The 16,056-nt window shown below is 41.6% G+C and overlaps 1 protein-coding gene across 10 annotated transcripts in view; it reads left to right on the top strand.

Annotated features, from left to right (window-relative positions):
* The window catches only part of shroom2a (shroom family member 2a), a 47,698-nt gene extending 31,892 nt beyond the window's left edge, over positions 1-15,806 (top strand). For 4 of the 10 annotated variants that reach the window (XM_017698149.2, XM_037534850.1, XM_017698155.2 and 1 more), the window contains 11 exons: positions 946-1,047; positions 1,557-1,574; positions 1,937-2,059; positions 2,172-4,734; positions 5,111-5,193; positions 8,562-8,621; positions 9,251-9,820; positions 10,639-11,223; positions 11,677-11,857; positions 12,812-13,084; positions 14,508-15,806. In XM_017698149.2, the coding sequence (XP_017553638.2) occupies positions 946-1,047; positions 1,557-1,574; positions 1,937-2,059; positions 2,172-4,734; positions 5,111-5,193; positions 8,562-8,621; positions 9,251-9,820; positions 10,639-11,223; positions 11,677-11,857; positions 12,812-13,084; positions 14,508-14,780 (4,831 nt within the window). In that variant the 3' untranslated portion in view covers positions 14,781-15,806. Of the gene's footprint in view, positions 1-945; positions 1,048-1,556; positions 1,575-1,936; positions 2,060-2,171; positions 4,735-5,110; positions 5,194-7,217; positions 7,257-8,561; positions 8,622-9,250; positions 9,821-10,638; positions 11,224-11,676; positions 11,858-12,811; positions 13,085-14,507 lie in introns of those variants that run through there. The other 6 variants (XM_017698151.2, XM_037534851.1, XM_017698153.2 and 3 more) reach the window with 4 other exon arrangements.
* Positions 15,807-16,056: the final 250 nt, after the last annotated feature.

The raw sequence follows: 16,056 nt of genomic DNA, 5'->3' as shown, positions 1-16,056 counted from the left end.
CTAACTAATTAGGCCAAAGCCTCGGTCAGCTTCAGCCTGACATCTGTAATTTCACTTGGTCACATGTTAATGTTTATTAACCAGTTGTGATTTTAAGAGAAAGGTCTCTGTGGTTACTTTGTAGCCCTTGGTGAAATGTCTCAAATATAGCTTGTTATATCAAAAGCTTTATTTTTCAGATGGTTTTGATACATTTATACATTTGTCATGTTTTCTGGTAAAGTTGATGATCTTTTCCTGACAGCAACTGATTAAAATGACCTCTTTAACTGGTTTACTTTCCTTCAAATGTTAAAGCCATCTTGCTGTTCGGTATGTAGATTTTCAGTGTTTTTCATCCACCACAAGATGTCTCTCTTTGCCTGTGATTCCTGCCCATTTGCCCAGTGACGTGTCCCTTGTATGAGAATTCTTAGAGCCCAATTCTGTATAGGGACAGACAGCAGCTTGGGCAGAGTTGGAGGGTGGCTGATCTGGTGCTGCGAGGAGATTTTCAGGCCCTTAAGCCGCTGTCCCATGCTGGGCATGCTGTTTCCCTTCTAGGCCATATGGTTGAAGTCTGTGTTTAGTGCTCCTTGCCTACCGTTTTTGCTGTATTGGCTGTAGATACACGGTGACTGCTTTGAATTTCTAGCTTTTTTTTCTGACTTTTATTCTGAAGTTTCAGTCTTTGAAACTATAAGGCTTCCTGGTACAGAATGTAGCTCATAGATTTCTGTGACTGTGGCCAATATTTGCCTGCACTGCACTAAACACCTGTACTGTTTGCTGTTTTCTGTGTTTGTGTAGATAGCACTAGGTTGATGCGGTCATCCTCACTGCTGTGCCATTTTACTATTAAAGACTTGTTTGTCTTACTTAAAGGAATAGCTCTAGAGTCCCTGTCCCTCAATTTGTATTGAGGTTAGAGATTCAGTCTGTTCCCCTCCTTCTAACCCCCTTCAGGAGGATGAAAATGGTGGATATTGTAGCACAGAAAATGCCATCAGAGAGTGACGTTCATGTGGCCCGGAGCTTTCTTACGAAGATATTGCGAAGTTCAATGAGGTATGGTATGGATGTAATCACTGGCAGACCCATCTTTATTTCTGTACCCTCCCATTCAGTCCAGTCACATCTACACCATGACTCCATTTCATTATTTACGTTCAATGCATTAATTCACTTTTCAGCCATTTTTTGTTGTCTTTGTTGCTGTTCTTCCTAAGGTCTTAATTTAGATACGTTTTTATGATTTGAACTAACATTCATTGTTTACTATACATAACAATACCTTTGCCATTCTGATATTTTGATGTCTGCAATATGATCAAATCAGCATGTCTGAGCATTCTCATCGTTAGTCATGTAATGTCAAAGATTGCAAGACATCTTGGAGATGCTATATGTTAATTTTATCCATTTCATGCAGCCCTAGTTTATTGCATTTTTGGGAGTTTGCACTTGGAATGTTCAGACAAGAAAATATGCTGGTTACCTTGGTGAAGAATGATGTATTTGTTGATAGTTTGTACCACAGTTATGTGTTTCTGACTTCTGCCCTACATGCTTTGCAGAAAGAACCGCTTCAAAGGGTATGTTTCAGTGGCATGCAAATTCATGTATTGCTGCAGTTGAGAGGTTGGGAGAAACTGTGAAACTACATTTTAGTGTGTTGTGAAGTAAAATACAAAAGTAACAGTTGATAGCTTAGTTAAATGTACTTTTTTAAGAGGTTGAGTATAATAAGGTTGCCATAGTTATGTGTACTATAACGGTTGTGTTTATGAAAGTAGAGTTGATTGTGGCTTTTATTTGTAGCAGTTGTACAGAGGCATGATGCTTTGTTCTCTGTTCACTTTCCCACTTTCTTTCTTGCTCTGTCTTCTCTCTCTCTTTCTGTCCCCTTTTCTCTCTCTTCTCTTCTCCCTTTACCTCCCTCTTCCCTTTCTTTTAGGAGAAATGAATCAATGAGCAGGCCTCACTCCTGGCACTCCACCAAATTCAACGAGAGCCAATCAGAAACTGGAAAGACACAGTCCACGCCCTCACCAGTGTGGCAAACAAGATACGATGCAAGGTAGAAAACCCTGTTTAAACATATTATAATACCATTCTGAAAAGATAATTTTGTCATTTTTTCCCCTGTTTTTTCTGTTAATGAAGTCTAAAATATATGAATGTTTTCTCAGTTCATTGTCCTCTGACCTCACTACTGGCTGGGACCAGACAAATCTGCGCAGAGTGTCAGATCAGTTCAGTTCTTTGGGCAGTATGGAGAGCTTAGAGCACGGCTCTCACCCCTATCCACCTGGCCGCCTCTCTCCAAGCAAGTCTAATGCCAACAGCATCGAACATTTAGGAGGTGGAAAAAGAGACTCTGCTTATAGCTCCTTTTCAACTAGCTCAGGGACCCCAGATTATACATTGTCCAAAAGCAACGCAGCTTCAACTGAGAATATGTTGTATAAAGTAAGCCAGTGGGACTCAGGAAGTAGGCCTAGCAACAGCAGGCACAGTCAAAACCTAAATGAGGGGGTGCAGCAGGATGATAGGATTGGATACCTACAGCTTCCTTCAGGGACCAATGACCGAGAAAGTCCTAAAACAGTGGAGCAGCCAGGCTACCGCCATTCTGGTTCTGGAAAGGCCAGCACTGGACCTGTTTGGCATATTCCAGACATGAAGAAGACTATGGCCCCTTCACCTCCACCGCCTACGCCACCAACACGCAGGGATAGTTTCGCTGCTATCAAGGTTCATGAAAAGGGCCTGGTTCCCAGCTACCCTGAGGGTCCTGGTGTTCATGTTCAGTCAAAGATTCATGTGAAAGGAGTAGACAGAGTATCAGAGGTCTCTGACTGTACTCAAAAGATTTACCAAGCCAGCGAATCAGCCCTTGAAAGTTGTCAAAACTACAACCCTCCAACCAAAGGTGACACTGTTAATTCATACAAAGCAGCTGAGAGCTATAATCAAGAAGCTTACCATCTAAATTCAAACAAGACATACTCGCTGTCCACCACTGATGTCAGAGCAGGCCATTCATCCTACATCCATTTGCCACACCATCAACGGCAGTACAGTGATGAAAGCACTTTCCATGCTCCGTCTAGGATGTCTTCTAAGCCTCAGAACGTGAGTAGTTGCTACAGCAGCATGCAAGAGTTACCTACCAACAGCCACAATCTGCACTATAGCCAGAATCAGGTTAGGAGGCCTGTTGCATCACTGTCCAGTACCACCATTGACCAAAACGCTGACATCCACAGTACCACCAGATATTACTGTGTCACGTCTCGACAACACCCTCCTGGGTTGTCGCAAGCCTCACTAGTGAGAGTGGAGGATTGGAAGGCTAATTCTGTTATAGATGTGTCCCAAAGTGGGCATGACAGAAGCGCTCAAGGACTGCAGAAAGACATGTATACACCTCAAGTACCACTTCCCCTTTCAAATAACAAAGACATTAATGGATATTACAGGCAGGTTGACAGCCAGCATCGAACATACCCAGCAGTCAATACCCCTTTCCTTGATGATGCACCAGCAAAAGCTTCAGAGCTCTGTGGAATCCAGAAACAAAGTGTTGTGACGAACTCAGACACCCATTTTATCAGTTATCCCCCTAAGGAGGAATCTGAGCAGGGAAGAATTGCTGCACCTCTCCAGTTGAGGGAGTCCTCCCAGGAACATTTACTGTCTAATAGTGGTGCAGATGTGTGTCCCCAAAACACCCCTTTGTTACACTCTCTGTCCCAAGAGAGCAGCAGATTGAATGAGAACAAAGATGCGATGGAAAGTGGAAGTTCACAACAGGAATCAGTTGATCCCCAGACCATTAGGCAAGTACGACGTAGTGACCGATTTGCGACCACTTTGAGAAATGAGATACAAATGAGGAGAGCTCAGCTTCAGAAAAGTCGAAGTGCAGCAGCCTTGAGTGGTTCATTGGAGACTGAAGAAGAGCCTTCTTTCTGGAAGCCCACAGAAAACTCCTCTTCCTCATCTGATGATTCCTTCACTAGCTCTTATAAGGATCATCTGAAGGAGGCCCAAGCACGGGTCCTTAAAGCTACTTCTTTCAGGAGGAGAGACTTGGAGCCAGTGCTGCTGGAGCACCCAGGATCTGAAGATCTATCCTCTGTTTGGAAGGATACGCCATCCATGCCAAGTGTTTCCGAGGTCCCACTGAGCAAAGCTACTTCAGGGGGTAACCAGGTGACCCGCATATGTGGCCGAAAGCGGTTTCCAGTAGAAAAGAAAGTACGGTCATTGTCTGAGCCTGATAAAATTCATGAGATGGGTGTTGATGATGAGCCAGTTCCGCTAGATAATACTGTGTCTTTAGTTGGCAAGCGTAAATTCTTTGAGGCAAAAGGAAAACCTGCGTACCAAAAGCCCTTACCAAAGCAAAATCAACAAATACCTGATGATCCAAGGTTGGCCAAGCCTGAAGGGAAGCCTCAGCCTTCACAAAGTGATACAACCACAGGTGATAGTAATGTTAAGGCAACAGCTGCTGAGAACAGTCCTAAAGAAGGCCAGGATGGCCCTAACTCATTGCATAGACTGGGCACTTTTGCAGAATATGAAGCCACATGGAAAACACAGAGAAAAGTGGTGGAACCAAGGACGTCTGGAAGGTACCACTCAGCTGATAACATCCTTGATCAAGCAGTGGAGCAACGGAATAAACCTGCCTGTTTTCATGAAAGGTCACGATCCTCTCCTTCTGAAGACTTCTATGGTCAGGTCGGTGCTTTGCTTTTGATATAATCACTACAAATGCATTTTATCTGTTGTTATTTTTATCAGACATTTGCATATTTACCAGTGTTGTGCTTTTTTGAAACCTCGTTAGCTTTTAACCTTGTTCAGACAGGGTGGCTGAATGAGTAATGCGAGAATAAAGGCAGGGCATTGGTCAAACATTAATCCATGTCTACACACAAAGCCACACCCTCACACAAGGACAGCAGCCAGTGTCAAGGAAAGAGCCCCGTATATTGAAGTAAAAGTTGTGGTCTAACAGAGAAATTGTTGTCATTTGATATGAGGCAAGTGCATGTGTTGATACTTGCCTTAGGTTGTTGAATGTTAAAAGTTGTATCTGTTGTATTCTTTGCAGAGCATCCTAGTACAGGGAAGAAAGTCAGCAGAATTTCCTTCATCTGAAAGAAAACTCTCTGATCATGACAACTCTGGCCCAAGGTAACTGATGATTTTTATTTGTTGTTTCCTGTTGGTTTCTTAAAATCGAACTCCACTAATTATTCAAGTTTTGAAGTGTAAACAGTCATTTGATGTGAAATGATTGACTGTAGAGCAACTAACTGACTTGGATTTCTATAAATTTGGTGGTGATTAGAACTAGGGGTTGTGATGTCTACAACGCACATTTTTGACAAGCGAGTTCTCATAAGTAATATTGATAAAAGTTCAGTTCTTTTGAGTACTGTTTTGCTCTACATCACCCTCCATGGACATTTCTGCCATGAACATACTTTATAAAACACATTTTAGGCCAAAACTTCATCTCAGAGCAGAGCAGAAAACAATGTCTCGGGTGTCAGGCAGTGTATTTGTAACTATTTTGTGTAATAACCTTCTGTGAGGTATCTTTTAGAGGCATCACACATTTCTGGCTTCTGGTTATCCCCACCACTGTGTTTTGACTTAGAATGGAGTATTTCATCACCCTGAATGACTGAAATTTTACATTAGCCATATTCCTGGCCTAATGCTGAAGTGAGATCAGAGCTAGCCAACCATGTGTCCTTTTAAATAGTAAACAATGCTGATGGTAATAAGTCTCACTTACTTTGCGCTGCTGTCTTTGAGAAGCTGAGCTAGTACAATGACCTCTGCTGTTAGGCCATTCATTCAGACCTAGTTGGGTCAGAGAGACAGTACTCCCTTTGTGGACACCACAGGCCTGACTACAGTATGGCCCTGACCCAGCTGTGACAGCCATCCTTAGTAACTGAGGTTTGTGTGGTGAGGCAATCACTGAGATGTAGGCGTTTGAGTGTGACCCATTTAATTCACAGAATACTAGAAATGCACCCAATTTCATTTGACCAAAGAGAACAGGATACTGTGTTAAAGTGTCAGTATTTTGTCCCGCCTGTAAGCGTCACCGTTCTGAAGGACGTTTAGTATCTCCATACTGTTCATTGTCTGTATATTTGCAGTAGTAAAGGCTTGCATTTCTGGCAAGAACATTTTGAATCAACATTTTAGTCTGCACTTACAGATACAGTTAGAATTCACGTATTGGGTTTTGTATTTCTTCATCTTCTGTGAGATTTGCATTTTACCTCATATAGGCGATGAATAGTTATCATCTGTCTCCAGTGCTTCAGTACACTTTTGAAACTTGAGTATTTGTGTGGTGCCAAAGTGGAAATCTTTGAATTTGGAAAGTTGCAGACTTCAGACACCATACAGAACTGTTTGAATATCAAAACTATGTAAGACCATATATAAAATTTAAGAATCAGTGCTGTGCTATCTCTTATATTTGTCCCTTCTTTATCTAAATTGGAAATATCCAGGTTGGCTCCCTTGCCACCACACTTATCCTTATATACATGTCCTTTTCTCCTCTGGATACTTGGTGATTAATGTAGTCTTTCTGCCCTAGAGCGCTAAGGAGGATGTCTGAGCTGGTGTTGGGGTTGGGATCTATGGCAAAAATTATTATCACAGTACTACAAAATACGCAATATGCATCACAATGTTTAGTTTCGGAGATTGAATAAATTGCAACAGACAAAAAATTTCCACATACTGGGCTGCACAAAATCAAATTAAGCAAGTATAGTTATCCTTTCTTTGTACCCATGCAGTTTGTCAGTGTTATTTAAGTACTGATGATAATAACAACGTGATCAAGAAGGAATATTGTGACCTGAAATAATTTATTGCTCCAGCAATAAATATTGTCACATTGTCCACCTCTACTTTCTGGAAACTAATGACAGTTCTATAAAATAAATGTCTTGCCATCTTTGTTGTTTTTATATGAAGTAGTCATCCATTGGTTTAGCAACAAGCTTTATAAAATACAGAATGGACTTAATTATAGCAAATAAAACTAAGATTTGTTAGGTCAGAGAAAGCTGAAGAATTGCTAGGTAACAGTTATAGTTGGTGTTGGTGTAATATATCAGATGACCTTGCAGGCATTCATTTTTTCCCCCTCTTTCATTCTGTATATGTTGAACTTGCAGGCCTCTCTTCTTTCGCTTATCTGTCTCCTTTGGGTAAAAGTAAGGGGTGGTTCACTTTAATTAGCATGTTGCCCACTTAAACCCTGCATCCATCATCTAAAGCTTGTTAAATTGCACCCTATAAAATGATCATGTCTTCTCCTGCCTGTAATTAAAGTGTTGTGAAGAGCATGGTTATTGTCGAGACTGTCCATGAGTAGCTTTGAAGCTGAGCAGTAGGTGGGTTAAATTAACTCCTTGCATTCAACCATGACTTCTACCAGGTAGTCAGGTTAAAGATTTATTACTGGTAAACAGATATCATTACCAAATTTTGTTACTGTCACTTTTTTTTTTTAATAAATAAAATATATGTTATAATAGTAGAAAATTATTTGAAAATTTCTCATACCATTCTTATTGCATATACAAACTCCACACTCTCCTGGCGAAACAGAACTTTGCCGTGAAACTCACTTTAAAGTTGTGAAGTATCTGGTTTGAGTTAGCCTGACTCTGACTTCATTGTAGAGTAGAGCATAACTTGTGTGACAGAAGCTAGTGTTAAGTAAATCCATGGTAGAGCCTGCAGCCCCACCCAGCTTGCACATACAGTGCTCCAGGAAGCACCTGTCACGGCAGACACTCAGATGTGTTCAGACCTCCCCGTAACATGAGATTACCCGATCGGCCATGGTGAGTGGAGTTTGTTGCATTATGTTGAGGTTAAATTTAATAGTATTAGACTTCCTGTTTGACTGAATATGTAGACAGAAGGTTGGCAGTAAGTTGTACCCCTGTCCTTTTTGGATACATTTGCTTTTTCAAGACACGGAAATTTTACAAGGTTACTTTTAATGCTGAACTGAGATAGTGAAGAATAAGCATTGCTTACGTTTAGCTCATCACAACTGACTGACTAGTAATTATGTCCAGAATTAATCTGTCTGCTAGCAAAGAGGGTTTTATTATTAGAAGGTGATAATTAAACAGTGATCAGAGTGGTTTTCCTGACTTTGATTACAGACTGTTGACACTCAATGAGGAAACTCACTGCATGTCTGCGCATGTTTGCATTTAATACATGTGTTCTGCTCAGCACACGTATTACCGGCTCGATGATGCATTTGTATCCCTTTTCTGTCCTTGTTTAATATGTTTGACTCTGACTCCAAGCATACATTTTCTGCCTCCAAACACGAATGTCAAAATGAAGACCACTTCTTGTGGCATGATCACTTCTTATGGCATGCATCGTGCACTGCAAGTTCTGACTGTCATCATTTTTCTTTCCTTTGTTATTTTTGCTTTTTCTTTTTCTCTCCTTGTTCCTACCCCCCCAACCCCCCCACACCCATCCTTCAGTCAAAATCTCTCTTCGTCTCTGTCTATGGAGTACGGCAGCTGGTTCTTTGTGCCTGACAGGTACTTGAATTGTCCTTGAAAAGAGTAAATTGTGTCTGGCCAGTCAGGTCTGCATGAATAAAGAAATAGTTTGGCTTCATTTTGAACTATGATATTGTGTCTTTTGTAAATATAATGTTTTTGTATTTAAAAAAATTATTTTTAACCACACGAATAAACTAAATTTTGAAAGCAGTCTTCAGTTTTTTTGTTTTTTTTTAATTGAAGTTTAGGCCACAGTGCTTCATAAAAGCAAAAATTTTTGTCCCTCTCTGCTGCCATGACATATAAATCTAAAATCACTGACAGCAAAAAGGTTTAAAAAAACAAAACAGAACAATTGAGATTAAGGAGGCAAAGTGTTCTCTTAGCCGTTGACTGTGGGGGAAAGAGCATTCATTATCCACAGCATGACAGGCTTGTGGGAACAGAAATATGCAGAGTATGACAGCCAGCCTGGGAGTTACCATGGAGAGATGGTGAAATGTGGGAGAAATGTGTGCTGTCCTATCGCTTTACACATAGCACAGTGGCGCTTTGTGCACTAGAAATGACAAACGCATTCACAGTTGCAGCCTTTGATGTGTTTCTAGCTGAATGCTATGCAATGCAAGTAATAACTTTGTTTTTTTGTTTTTTTTTCTCCTCAGGTTAAATGAAAGAGGATGCAATGATTTAGTATCTAAGAATCTAGAACCTCCACAATCACTTTCAATTGGAGGGGACCTGGAGAGAAATCTCTGCTCAGACCCTCTACCAGCCCATCATAAATCTCTGCCCAACTCTGCTTGCCCTCCTCTCTATTTCCCTGACCACAGCATCCTCCCTGAAACCTCCTCCTTCACCAAAACTAAGGGCTCGATTTCTCCGAGACCTCCCCTGCCTTGCAAATACCCTGAGGCCACGCCTCCTCTCCCCAGCTCTCAGGGCAAAGCCACTTCGCATTCTCCTGTTAGAGATACCACCTCCGCCCCTGTTCCCACCCAGGTTTTCTGGAAGGACCCAGAGTATAACAAGGGTCCAAAAAGTGAGGAGGAGCAACAATCAGAGATCACACCTCCTGTCCCTCCTTCCCCTGCTGCTCCACCCATCCACCAAGCCTCTGGCCTGACCCAGCCCACCATGGAGGGACAGCGCTCCCCCTCGCCACATTTTGCTCCCCAGAGACTGACTGACAAACCCCCGGTGTCTGTCTCCCTGCAGGATGAAGCCTCTGGAAGGTAAGAGTTTTACAGATCTGCTTACTAAAACTTTGTTTAAAGTTTAATACGGCTGAGTGCTGAGTTTGTGCTTGTGGAGAGCTTTTCCACTGGCAGACCACAGCTGGGCTTCTCCTTCAGCTGCACTCTTAAAATGATCATTGGAAACTGTCCCACTCTTCAGCCCAGTAATTTAATGACGACGCTGCTCTCCTTATTATATTCAACTCTATACAAGAGGCTTATTCATATGCCTCTGGCCACTACATGCTACTGTAGTTAAAGTCAGTACAAATTCAGACCACCTCTAGCATCTAGAAAAGATGTCTAGCGTACAGATTGTTCATTGAAAATCTCTCTCGCTCTCATTTGTGCTCACTAGTTTTTTTTTTTTCTGTAGAGCAGCAGTATTTTTGTACAGTTCTCTCTAGTTCCCAGAAGTCCTTTCATGGGGAGGAGTCCAGAGGTCGGAGTATGCCATTATGTTGGGCCTGGAAAGAAAAAAAAAACCCTGTAATGTCATATGACTTTTAATCAGCCACCGTGTATGGATAGGCTCACTGTAACTGCTGCTGAACTGTATATCTATTTGTAATTCTGTAGTAGTGATCATTCTGTGTATTAAATTCAACTTACCAGCTTGTATTTCCAATTATTTTTTATTTTTTAGAAGTTCCAGTTGATTCATGAGCATGATATCATTTCGAGAAGTCATCTTTAGTTGTCTTTTTTCAATCACTTTTTTATTTGAATTGTGGGATCTGTATTTGATGGCAAGCAGGTAGTGTGCTTAGTCTGTCTGAATATACTGGGTGATCTCAGAATTTTTATTGTTTAAGGATGGACAGGGTGACTGACGACAACACCACAGTGAAAAAGGTGCCCATCAAGATAGTCCACTCTGAAAGTAACACAGAGAAAGAAAGTCGACAGTATCTTCACCCAAGCAGTGAGACGCCACCCAGCCCACAGGGGTCCACAGTCTCATCTCTGTCCTGCTTGGCAACCCCAAAGCAGTCCTGCTCTCCATTCTGCACATATACACGGCAAAGGGACCAGGAGGGAGAAGTCCGAGACATCATGGGCAATCAGAAGGAGCAAGAACCTTACGCCGATGTCACTGGGCCCCTGGAGCAGCACGGCGAGCAGAAAGACAATGTGAATCAGAGCAGTAATGGTGTCTCTTCAATTAACCTCGGTTCCTCCTCCTCCCCTTCTGAGGAGGATGAGAAGAGAGAGGTGTTGGCTAGGGACATCATAGACAAAGATAAGTCCCTGGCTGACATTTTGGACCAGAGTAAAATGAGGACTACCATGGACCTAATGGAAGGGATTTTCCCCCAAGAAGAACAATTGATGGAGGAGGCTCACCAACGAAGGAGGGTTGCACCCAAACAGGCCTCGTCACGCAGCTCTGAAGACAGGTCAGTCCCACGGTCTGTCAGCCACAGACTTTGATGTATGGTGCCCTTGATGTCTAATTGTGTCCAATTCAGTGTGGACTTGAATATAAAATGTAGGCTGGTTTTGTGAGCTTTTATGAGAATGGAAGATGTTTTGGGCTCTAAAAGCCCATAAACAGCTGAGAGTTTCATTTAGTGAATATTTTAAGTGCCCTTTGATAGTTTACGATTTCCCCCACAAAGTTATTGTGTGCGCATGGTATATCCTTCATGTCAAAAATGTTTCAGAAGCAGTTTTAAAAGCCCCCTGCTGGTTAGATCTTGTATTGCAGTTCTTCAGTGATTTAAGGTTAGAATAGCTAAAGAAAATTGCACCTGTTCAGTTTGTCCTTTCACAGTGTCAAGAAACATTGACCTGAAAACAATAACCTTGATTATTTTTTTTATTATGTATTTTTATCTTTGGTTCCTCAGAAGGGAAGAGGATAACATGGCGGCAGTGTCAGCTCTAGTGACCAGCTCAGCTTATTATAGCACATCTGCTCCCAAAGCTGAGCTTCTGATCAAGATGAAGGACATGCAAGAGCAGAGTGTTGAGCTTGACTCAGAAGAGGAGCTGGAAGAGGACAATGACAGTGACCTTGCAAGCAAGAAGGTAGAGCTTGGTGTCGTACCACTGTGTACTCCCTCCTATGTTACACTGCACTTCCTGTGCTAGCATAGTGCTTAGGCAGTTGTTGTAAGTTTCATAATGATACAATGTTGAAACAAAGCCATCTGAAACTGGTGAATGAAATCTGATTGAAACCATCATGCTAGCACAGGCCTATAATGTTTACTGAGCTGATTCTTTGAAACACAAGTCACGGTATGAAATTCATTGATAGAAAATTGAGTGTTTCTGTCCTTCAGAAAATGCTTGTTTTTTTGTCGTCCCGTTGTTTATTAGTAATGTTCATTTTTTTTTTTTTACATGTTTTAAACATACTGGGTGCAAAGTACTCTTAAAATCCTTTTGATTTGATTTACGATGGTGCAGCATGGAGGGATTTTTTTTTCTATAGGACAGAACTAAAATGTAAGTCTTGTAAGTTTTTTTACCTCGTATACCTGGTCCAATTTGGCATGATTAATCATACTGCACCACTTAAAACACACAATCTTATTTAGTGGCGATATCAAAGTGAAGTTACTTTTGCCGGCCTCAAAATTGTTTAGATTGTTGATAACATCGCCATGCACCAGTGGGGGAGGAAAAATAATATTACCAAGTGAGGTCATGTATGTAGTGGGAGGTGAAAGTAAAACATCTATCAAGTGAAGCACTTAGCTAGTTCACACACCCTCTCTGACACCATATTTCATTCAGAAGAACATAACAGTATGATTTGGGGGTGGGGGGGTTGTGATTTTCAAATAACTTTGACTTTAACACACCAGTGAAGAGGTGCAATTTGTTTCATAGATGTATGAGGTAAGGTAAATGTTCCATTTATGTTTTTTATGTTTGCTTCCACTTAAAAACTGCTTGTCACCCCTCTCTGTTCAGATGAAAACTCAGTTAGATTAGGAGACCTGCTCACCGGTAACTTTATTTCTCCTTTTGCAGCATGAGCTGATTGAGAGCCTTAGCAAGAAGCTGCAGGTGCTGCGGGAGGCTCGGGAGAGTCTGCAGGAGGACATGCAGGACAACAACGCCCTGGGGGAAGAGGTGGAGGCCACCGTGCAGACAGTGTGCAAACCAAACGAGCTGGAGAAGTTCCGTATGTTTGTGGGGGACCTGGACAAAGTTGTCAGTCTACTGCTGTCTTTGTCTGGACGTCTGGCCCGAGTGGAGAACGCCCTCAACAGCCTGGAGGAGGATGCATCACTTGAGGAGAGGGTGAGGAGACAAAAGAGAAATAACAGAGTGCATTGAATTAGTTGTTTAAATTAATAATGTAAAGGGGTTTAGGGCTTTCAAAATAGTACCAAGACAAACACAGGGTTTCACAAATATAGTTGATCAGCCAAGTTTGGTGTCCACAGTCTTTTAGATTTACACTGGCAAGTAGGAGCCTCAATCTTTAACACTTGCCTTGCATTGTTGCATTGAGTAGTAATCTCATACAGCCTTGGTTATGTTAGTTCTGACACTATATAACATACAGAAATGGACAAAAGCGCATTGCATAGCTAGCCTAAACAGTAGTAGCATCCATCTTTAAAGTGGATTTTATCTGTATGTTTGTCCCCCCACATTGATAGATCCACAATGTCATGCAGTCTTGGTGCTGTTTGAGTCAAGTATGATGTCAGGATGAAGTTTGGTGCTGGTTGGTGGCCTTGTGTCTCTAGTGCGAAGTTAAAGATACAAACTTGTCTCAGCTCATCAATTACGTTTGGGGTACAAGGAAAATTGTGTTCATTTTCTTGCAAACTATTTCTTTCCTAAGTGAAATTCCACCAATTATTTAAAACCTCTGTGTGATTCAGTTGTTGAGATCTACGGAAAGTTTTAGACTGGTTTGATATTAAATAGTGCCTTGTAGAGAAATTTATTGACTGTTTTTTTTTTTTTAGTGATAGGAGTCAGGTGTTGCAATGTCTACAGTACAGATAGCCATTTTATTTACTGTCCACCAGTGAACCTACATGTCATCTGTATATAATACATTTTATGTTGTTTCTCTTTTGCCTCACAGTGCTCTGCATGTATCTCTCTGCAATTAATGTATTTCAAAGAATACTTTTTTGGCTAAAACCTTCTCAAAGCTGTCGTAAAACAATGTCTCTGAATCAGGCAGTATAATTTTGAGATTTTGCTTTTAGAGGCGACTGACTGGCTGGGGGTGCATCCAGCCTTTCGCCCAATGACGGCTGGGATTGGCTCCAGCACCCCCCGCGACCCAGAAGGGGAAGCAGCTTAGATTGTGTCTGTCTGTCTGTCTGTCTGTCTGTCTGTCTGTCTGTCTGTCTGTCTGTCTGTCTGTCTGTCTGCGTGTGCTTTTAGAGGCATTCAAGTCAGATGTCTGGTTACCGTCACCACCACTGTGAAAAATCCTGACTGATCCTGCTGATTCTCTAGAATCTGGAATTTTACATGAAGCCACTCTGAATGACTTTGTTTACATCTAAACAGCTTATTACACAGAAAAATGTAAAAATTGGGGGTATCCCCACTTAAGGAGGAGGAGGTCAGCTTTCGGAGTACCTACATGTTTGGCTGTTGGATGGAGTGGTCTGAATCTGCTTCATTTATATATGGCTGGTTTCATTTAGTGTGATGTCAGAGTTGCATCCTGATCGTTCTTCTCTCTCTGCAGCGCACGCTGACAGAGAAGCGTAAGCTGCTGATCCGCCAGCATGAGGACGCCAAGGAGCTGAAGGAGAACCTGGACCGCCGCGAGCGTGTGGTTTATGACATCCTGGCCAGCTGTCTTCAGGAGGAAAGCCTAGCCGACTATAAGCACTTTGTTAAGATGAAGTCGGCCCTCATCATTGAGCAGCGCAAACTGGAAGACAAGATCAAACTTGGTGAGGAGCAGCTCAAGTGTCTGATGGACAGTTTGCCTCCAGACCAGAGGATGCCTACCTGAGGACTGGTCCTGACCACACCACTGAGGGATGATCTTGCCTGACAGGGTGCCACAATAGCACTATGTTGTTGAGTGCTGTCGAAGTGATTTCTGGCCATATTTCAAAGACTCTTTGCCTGCAACTGGAACAGATGTGGTTGTTATTAGACTCTCTCCTATTGCTGAGACCCTGATGGTGCTGGGCGCTTTCAGAATAGTCTTAATGAGCATTTCTGAACACAATATGAACACAGCTGTATCACTTTTTGGATGTTTTTGGACCTCTCCCAGCAGAGCTCTACATGGGCTGCATCTTCAACACTCTATAATATGTGATTTTGAAAAATTGTACTGGAAGATCAGAAAGCGCTTACTGTAACTTGCTCTGACCGTGTTAATACCTTTGTCCTGTTAATATGGTGTTCTTTTTTTCTCATTCTTACTAGAGCAGTCCAGTCCATATTAATCACAAGTATCTCTTTCTTATTGCTGTTTTGCTGTTTAGCCACCAGTGGGCGATCAAAGATGATTCTTTGAGTCTTCCTTGCGTCTGCCCGTTGCGCAAACCACTTTTCTCCCTAGCACAAACTTAGAGGACTTAAATGTTACCATTTACAGCTTATATTCATGACATTTTCTTCTTTGTTTCACTCTTTCAGTATAAAATTCCAGTGAAACATGTATTTCAGGAGGTTACAACTTCCAAACCTGGTTTTTATGATGGTGCATTATTATATATGGCATCATTCTCTGTATATGTCATGCTGAAAATAATTCCATGTTGTTTTAGTAATTTATTGTAGGCTTTTAAATGTGTAAATACAACTAGAAAAGGCTAGTATTTTACTCTTTCACTTGATCTTAGCCAAGTAAACTCTCCATTTAGCCTACATGCTTTTTTTATAGAAATATATCTTCACACTATGAAGTGTAACATTGAAATTAGAGCTGCCTCAACGTATTACTTTGTTTAAGGTATCTGAGCAATACATGATTTTCATTGAGGATTGAATGCTTGTCTATAAAGTACTGGCTGCCTTTTGCTCAGCTTTCTGTCTCTGTGTGATCCTTTGTGTTTTGTGTTATATGTGCTACATGTTACATAATTTTTTGCAATGAATCAGTTATTTTAAAGCAATTTCTGTACTACTGCTGCTCTCCTTCCTCTGTGCAGCCAGCATTTTGCCAAATTAGGAAGAGTACTTTTACATGAGTTGAGAGATGGGCTTGATAGAGGGTGAATTATTTTAATGACACACTGCACATAATGGCACTTAGAAGAGACTGTGAGGCCCTA

This window comes from Pygocentrus nattereri, chromosome 26, assembly GCF_015220715.1.
Source record: "Pygocentrus nattereri isolate fPygNat1 chromosome 26, fPygNat1.pri, whole genome shotgun sequence".
Classification (NCBI taxonomy): Eukaryota; Metazoa; Chordata; class Actinopteri; order Characiformes; family Serrasalmidae; genus Pygocentrus; species Pygocentrus nattereri.
This window is presented reverse-complemented; position numbering and strand designations above follow the sequence as displayed.